General features: G+C 42.8%; 1 protein-coding gene across 1 annotated transcript; it reads right to left on the bottom strand.

The window, feature by feature from the left end:
• Positions 1–2,138: 2,138 nt before the first annotated feature.
• gje1a (gap junction protein epsilon 1a) lies at positions 2,139–7,437 on the bottom strand. Its single transcript, XM_084376846.1, has 4 exons — positions 7,362–7,437; positions 5,634–5,816; positions 4,292–4,489; positions 2,139–2,597 (listed from the first exon to the last, which is right to left on the bottom strand). Exons 1-4 carry the CDS (start codon positions 7,389–7,391, stop codon positions 2,400–2,402), a joined length of 609 nt encoding a protein of 202 aa, XP_084232972.1. The 5' UTR covers positions 7,392–7,437; the 3' UTR covers positions 2,139–2,399.
• Between the last annotated feature and the right edge of the window lie 593 nt (positions 7,438–8,030).

The following is an 8,030-nucleotide window of genomic DNA, read 5'->3' as shown; positions in this document are numbered from 1 at the left end:
TGGACTCTGTGTTCGCTCCTCAAAGGTTAGCCAGTCGGATAATTGTGGCGTTAAGATGGTTGTCTGTCCGTAGAAGGATTATCTTGGATCAGGGCTTTATTCCAACAAATGGCCCCAGATTGATCAAATCCATTTAAAATGAAAAGTCTCCTACGTGAGCTGAACAGTACAGATGTGGAGTTTTATTCCATATAAACGAGGCTGTAGTCTTGGTGACAGAACTTTTAGAGGCAAAATTTAAAACCATCCTCCACGAACATACCAGAACGCAGACGAACCCAAATTACAGGAGTCACATACCTGTTTCAAATCCTCTTAAAGCCTATCAGACTGACCAGGCCTCTGGTAGTGTGGGTCGGGATCAATCGGAGCGGTCCCTCGGTGCTGGTAAAATGCTTATCTGAGGCTTTAAAAGGATTTGAAATGAGGGTTTGATCCACTTTTGTCTGGTAATGCAATTTTGTACCTGAGATGATAAACAGATTGCTGAAAACTTCATAACAAAAGTTGGATGGATGTCTGATTAAAAAATAAAACATTACAAAACATAAGAGGTAATCATTTTCAAAATACACTGACAGTGACACTGAAGGCAAAATTACATGAAGTATTATGTGTAGTACTACAAGCTAGGAGAAGGATGGGGGGGGGATCAGACATGGACAAAAACTCAACCATCGTTTCAAATAGATATCTGCACTGATGAGCACTGAGTTGTGCTTTTCATCCATAAAAATAAAAGTTACTACATCGTATATGAGACCAATAGTTCAGGGCACTGAAACTAAAAACTTCAAATTTCTTCTCTATGAGTTTGCTGAGTTTGTCCACGTCTGTTAAGAAGAACACCACACAGACCTCATCAGCCTCATCATGAATGTTGAGACATCCAGTTTGTGGGACTGTATTAAAAATCTGAGCATGAAAAATGTGCAGTATTACTTCCGACTGGCAGTTGATGGTATTTTTAGATACTTAAAAGACATTGCAACTTGTAGTACTGTTATATATTTTAAATATTTTCATTCCAACACATTTGTTTACGCAAATTTAAATAATATTTATCATTGATCCTTCAGACCATACATTTCTTGCTTTTTAGATCATTACATCAACCCCTTTTATGTCAGTTTTGTATCTGAGAAAAAACATATTTAGTGATGGTATAATTGTACATTGTTGTTTGAAGATGCATTTGCACCTCATGGAAGTAAACAGAGACATTTGTTTTAGCATTTCTGCCGCATGACAGCTTTTCTCCATTCGACAAGTCAAGTTATTTGAGACTCACCAAGCTGAAACAGATGTTTGATAAGTCGAACAACCTCATCAAAAGTCCACAACAAAGTCACGGCGCTCATGTTGATTGAAGGTCAGATTGTTGCCGGAGGCAAAAAACAGACGAGTACTGGAAGCGATAACTGTCACACATGGGAGTGTCAGGAGCAGTGGCACCTGCAGTTCACTCGCCCATGGGTAAAGTTACTGGATCACAGTTTTCTTAAAAATGACAGAAGTGAGAATCCATGGCCAGCTCTATAGTCTGCCTGTCATATTTGATCAGCACCATGAAGGCAGTCTAGACTGTAGTGTTTTTCTGGACTGTTCAACAGAATTATGTGACTAGCTAAATTGTTTGCATTGTTGGCTGTTTTTTACATTACATGACGACGTTAAGCCTTTTATAGAGCTGATTAGTTCCACTGTTGGACCTCTGTCAGTCAGTCCAGAGAAGATTCATCAGATTTGTTCGATGAACTGGATACATTTAATGCACGCCAGGCAAAAGATATGCGCAGCTAAGGCTTCCAGTGTGTTTCTTACGTAATAGTATCAGATCTGAGGTAAGACTGGGTACAACTCCAAGAACAGGGTTTTAGGGACCCTCAAACTGTTATGGGCCACCAGGTTTGTGACAAACTGAGCTTATCTTGTGCTCTACTGTGACCATGGCCACAGGCTTTAGTAGCACCCTGAAGTTGATGCCTGCCTTTCAGTCATCTTGTGGAAAAAAAGAGAACCAAAAATCTTTCTATCCCATCCCCCAACAGTTCAGAGTCAGAGGTACATATTCTCTGGCCACCACGTCCTTACAACACCCTTGGACACAGCCAGTACAGACCCACTGATATCTGAAATACAACTAGGGATGTACTCTATAGTTAAGGGCAAAAGACGCCCAGCGAATATTTCAGACTTGCCATCTATGACGTTGTCGCACATTCTCAAATTTCTTGGTGCAACTGACTCACGATGGACCACAGGTGAGGTTTTGCTCTCACGTTAGCTTCCTGTTTGATAAAAGTCCAGCAGCAGCTAACCAAGAGCCCAATAAAAACTGGCAGAAAGTGTCATATATTTTCACCCTTAGTCATCTTACGTGTGCTTGTGTGTATGCGTCATTGGTTGTTGAGATAACCGAGCCGTCGGCAGAGTATCTCAAATATCTCAGCAATACAGAGAAGTATGGTGATCACAGTGAAGGTGTACATGGCACTGAGGAAGATTGTTTTCTCAAAGTGTTCAGGCACCATGCACTTGGTCACATTAAAGGTCTTTTCCAAAGCACTGGCATCACACATGTACAGCGGGTGGACCTGAGGAACAGAGAAGAGAAACATGGGGTGTTGATACTTTCATGATTGTCTGAACTTTCAAGCCCTTAAATACATCTCTGTTATATTCTCAGTCAGTACTTGCGAGCTGTACTTAGCATGTACTGGGCAGGACCACCGATCCCAGTCACAGGAATCTTGATCCATGTTGAAACTGAAGTGTTGACAAATACACCAATCAACCACAACATTAAAACTACTGACAGGTGAAGTGAATAGCATTGATCATCTCGTTACAATGCAAGTGTCTACTGGTAAACCTTGGGTTCTGGCATTCATGTGGATGCCACTTGACACGCACCACCCATCCAAACACCGTTGTGGACCAAGTACGCCCCCTCATGGCGATGGCAGTGGAGCCCCCATGACAACGCGCCCTGCGACACCGCAAGAACCTCTCAGAAATTGCCCAAGGAACATTACAAAGAGCTCACGGTGTTGATCTGGCCTCCAAATTCCCCAGATCCCACATCTGAACTCGACTGGTCAGGGCCTAGTTCGATCCACAGTGGGGCCTCCGTGGATTGAACTTGTTCTGGCATGTCTCATGGATGCCTGATTAGATTTGGATCTTGGGTAGTCGGAGACCAGGTCGATGTCTTGAGCTCTTCGTTGCATCTTTGGATCATTCCCAAGTACTTTTGCAGTGTGGCAGATCAATGTTATTCCCATCACCCGTCAGTGGTTTTAATGTTGTGGCTGATGGGTGCAGTTCGCACTGTGTAATATTCTCAGTCTTATTATACTCAAGTCGGGATCGACCAAGAACTTGCTAGCTATACCAAGCGATTACGAGTCAAGAGCACCAATTTCAGAGGAGTCAAGGATGAATTTAAAATAATGTCATCTTGATCCATGCACTGCAGTGTTGACAAATATTTCATCAACACAGTCATGTTTCAAACTTCTCCTGGCACCTCATGCCTGAAGGCATTCTTTTCAGAATCGGGGTACTGTGCAGGGTTTTAGAGGAAAATAATGTCATCATCATGTTGCAGGAATCATCTTGAAATGTAAAAGATCAGACCATGGCCTTTTTCCACAACCAAAGCTGGTGTCATTAATGCCAGAGTGGATACATGGATTTATGGTGGACCGTCCCAACAATCCATCTCTTTGGTTGACTAAGATTGAACATTGAACAAGTGCCCAACGGTTCTCTGCTGCTAAACTACTTGTTTATTCCACCATTTTTAAATGTTACATTGGTAATATGTCTTCCCTTAATTCTGTCTGTTGTTGTGAAATCTCCCAACAGGATGTCTCAGAACTTTACAAATGGACTAAGCAAGGAAGAACTTCCTAACTTTTGGTGGGGAACCAGGCCATCTTGACAACTGCACTGATGGAGGTTTCTCCAAAGGGTGGCATGCTTTACAAAGTGAAATTGTTTGAGGACCTTGTTCTAGTGCATGAACAGGGAATAGCTGATGTGATTCGGGGTCGTCCCTAGTCTAACTTATTTAGAGGTGTTGCAGTTATGACCAACTGGGAGGAACCCTTGACCCGGAGCTTTGGTACCCCCAGGAGGAACTTTCCTGGTGAAACGGGAAACCCCTTTGTCACCATCACCAAGACAGTGAGAGGGAACTTATAAATGGATGGATTCATGACTGTGACATGGATTAGCACTCTGTTGGGTACATCAAATTTTTAATAATTAGAAATTTACCGACCTGGAAGCCGAAGAGGTGGCTCTGTAGCCAGAAGGCGATGACTTCAAGAATGATGCGTAGAAGAACAGAAATGATGTAGAAGACAGTGTAGATGGGTCGTTCGAGGATCTCTTCCTGGTCAATGTTCTTACAGGCTGCGTAGAGGTGGAACACTGCCCCAGGAACTAGCACTGTTACCAGCTGTAACGCCCAAAACACCTGGAGGGTGAAGGACATGGAGGCATGAATGGAAGGAGACAACAGAATATAGAATGGAGGAATCCTGACATATATTTTGGAAGAAAGCAAGAAAGTAGAAAATATTGAGTGAAGGAAAAAGTTCTGGGGTTGGAGCAATAAAAGGAAGGAAGAGAGGTTTGTCATCACTTGACACACGTTTTAAAACTGTCCATCCAGATAATGCAGGTAAACAAAGATGGTATTTGTGTCTTTTGGTAACTGAGGCCGTCGGGTTCAATTACTGCTGGAACGTTTCACCTCTCGACTCGTTTTTTCTTCCAATATGGAAAAGCTGCACACAACCTGTCACTGTTCATTTTAACCATTTGTCCCTGAGGATGCCTCAGGTGGAATAATCAGAATTTACCTGATCTATGTACAACACTTTACCAGACCCAGTTGAATCAATAAAAGGTTATCACAAGAAAAAAAAACTCTTGCTTAGTTGTGTACATAATCTGATGTTAGAGATGTAAAACCAGGGGGCTACAGCACCATGCAATGTACTTGTGTTTGTTTTGTTGAGAAACTTAAATTTAGATTTGTTTTGATTAATATAGCAAGTCGCTTGAGTGGTAAACTGTTTTTTAAAAGTAACTTAGTAAAGCAAAATGTTATTTTATTTAGGCATATTTGAGTATAGCTGAAATTGTGAGTGTGTCACATGTGCTATCATATGTGGCTGTAGCTATCAGCTTATCTTATTGTAGCGTACTACTCAGAATACACTGAATGGACTGAAATGGTTCTGTTGGAGGGCTTTAATCTGTGTAATGTGGTTGATTTGGTTTAATTTAGCTGCATGCAAAACTGTGGTGTTACGGTTCTGACTTTTAAAGCTGCCGTTATGCTGTAGCTTTAGCGTAGCTGATATTATGTCTCTGTCTCTAAAATAGTTTTAAACTTTGACTAAGTGATACGTTATGTGATCTTGCAGGAACAGAATTTAATTTAGTTCTACCTGCGGTGCTGGTTTCTGTTCTAGTTGTAGCGCTGGATAACACAAACCCACAGTGGCTATTTTGCCACAGTTCTCTACATAATATCATATTAGAGGCTGAAGTAGTCGTACCAGTACATCTCTGCGTACTTCAGTTGTACCGTTAGTTTAGTTTAGCTGTACCTGAGGTGTTATCGGTCTGAACTGGTTGTAGCAGTACAGGTTGAGTTCTCGTCGGTCAGGATCGCAGCTGAAGTGCAGAGCCTCATTCCCATAGACGGCGAAGCCAAGAACGCCCAGGAAGAACATCCGCACCGAGCCGAAGAACAAGGTGTGGAACTGGCCTATCACCGTAGGAGGCCTGAGCTGGAACACACACACACACACACACACACACACACACACACACACACACACACACAGGTAAGTGAGTGTGAACAGCACACACACACACAGGCCCAATTATACAACCCAACACATGAGACGAGGACACACTCATATGTATGCACACAAACACACACACGTGTACAAACAAGCATTCACATTTTCATTGCACAACATGCGACACACAAACGTGCATGGACACACACACACACACACACACACACACAGTAAGAGACAAAGAGAAAATAGCTTTTGTCAGCCAGATAAATGCTGCTGCACAGAGGCTCGCTGAGGCCCTGAGCTCTGAAGGCTAAAACAAAACCCATTCAGAGGAAACATTTCCCATCTCGTCTCTCTACCTGCTCTGCTCTGACACCAACACTGAGTCATGTTTACCAGAAAAAAAAGGCCCAAATGACACTCGCACAAAGCAGAGAGCCATTAGGCTTTCAGACGTGTCACTCTGCTCCATAAAGACGGAGGTAAAGGGAGATGGATTAAAAAGCTGAGGATGAAAACAGATCAATGTCCTTTTCGTTTTGTGAGCCTTTCAGAGGGATAATTGTTCAGTGTCGCTCCTCTGTAACTGTCAAATGCTGAAAGGTAAGAAGTGTCAGCGAGCTGTGTGAAAGTGGCAAAAATAAAAAAAAACCCTGCAATTAGCCTTTGTGATGTACTTACGCATCCTTCATAGAAGTTTTTGATGTAGTTTAAAGACATGGTTGGCCTGTCGGTCTCCCCTGTTTAATTCCGGGGCTGTTCTGGGCCCTCATGGCCGGTTCGCTGCTGGCACCAGTTAAAGGGCCGCCAGCAGTCGGGCTCCAAAATCTCCCACTGACCCCTCTCTCTCTCTCTCTCTCTCTCTCTCTCGCTCTCTCTCTCGCTCTCTGCCCTGAAAGCCCGTGTCAATGCATATTTTTTTTGCCTTTTATCCCTCCATCAATTGACTCGCTCAGTAGAAAAAGGACAACAGGGACAGAGGGGCCAACAATGAGCCGGGGGGGGGGATGTGGTCCCTGCATTATAATCCCTATAGAACTATGTCAGCGAAAAAACAACCTCCTGTCACACACAATGCAGAGAGAGAGATGGCAAACATGCAACAAAAATACAATGCAGCTCCCAGCTGGCTAAAGGAGCTCAACTGAACTTTTCTTATTTTACAGATTTTATTTTGAAAAGCACCTGTTAGGATTGATTAACTTTAATAAATCATCTACTTTTACATGTGATCAATAAATCATTTATGGTCATTAAGATACTGTTTATGACACAAAGCTCAGGCTACTTCTTGGCTTTTGTGTAGTTTGTGGACACATGACCAAATCACAAAATAAAAGTCAGAAACAAGAGTGATGACAACACACCCTGCACTGCAAATACTTCTGGAAGAGCATTGACGGAGCTGCTGTTGTCCCAAATACAGTCCTGAGCGACCAGCCACCAACACAGAAAGAACCCCCGATCAAAATTCAAATCCCAAAAGCCAAAACTGGACAAAGTGAAATAAAATGGAAGTCCACACACCAACCGTAATCCAGGCGGCGTGTTGTTCATTCCCCCCTCTTTTTCCACTCAGGGATCCTAAACTCATGCCAGTTGCGGGACCTTGCGGGACAGAGCGCAGAGTCAAGCCAGACGGAGTCAACATGTGACACGTCCGGTCACGGCTTTCAAAATAAACACAGGAGCTGAGAGTGGAAACAAACGTACAGAGTGTCAGGCAGGGCCAGGGGCCAGAGAGGAGTGTTTTCATTATGCACTTCAGGAATAAAGTCGAATATTGAGAACAAAGTCGAAATGTGGAGAATAAACTGGACCTTTCAAGATTAAAGTCGACCTTCTGAGACGACATCAAACAGCTCATACGACGGTTTCAACAAAATGCCCCGTGTAGATGAAGTGGTGAACCTGTGCTTCGGATTCAGTTTTAGTAACAAAGACATCATTTCTCTTTCAGCTCATGAGAACAGTGTAGTTGTCAGCATGAAGACTTTGAAGAGATTGTGAGAAACTGTGTCTGTTCAGAAGGAAAACACACACAAGCTCTGGAGAGGTGGCTGCACGAAATTGTATTTCAACTTTCTTCTTGAAATGCATAATGAAAAAAAAAACTTCCTCCTCTCATTTTCGTTCTCACCCCTGATACTCTGAAAAAACATGAATAATTAGAATAAATGAGATAAAAGTCATCAG

This window comes from Pagrus pagrus (assembly GCF_965226575.1).
Source record: "Pagrus pagrus genome assembly, chromosome: 16".
NCBI classification, from domain to species: domain Eukaryota; kingdom Metazoa; phylum Chordata; class Actinopteri; order Spariformes; family Sparidae; genus Pagrus; species Pagrus pagrus.
The sequence above is the reverse complement of the archived record's forward strand: the minus strand, read 5'-3'. Positions and strand labels throughout refer to the sequence as shown.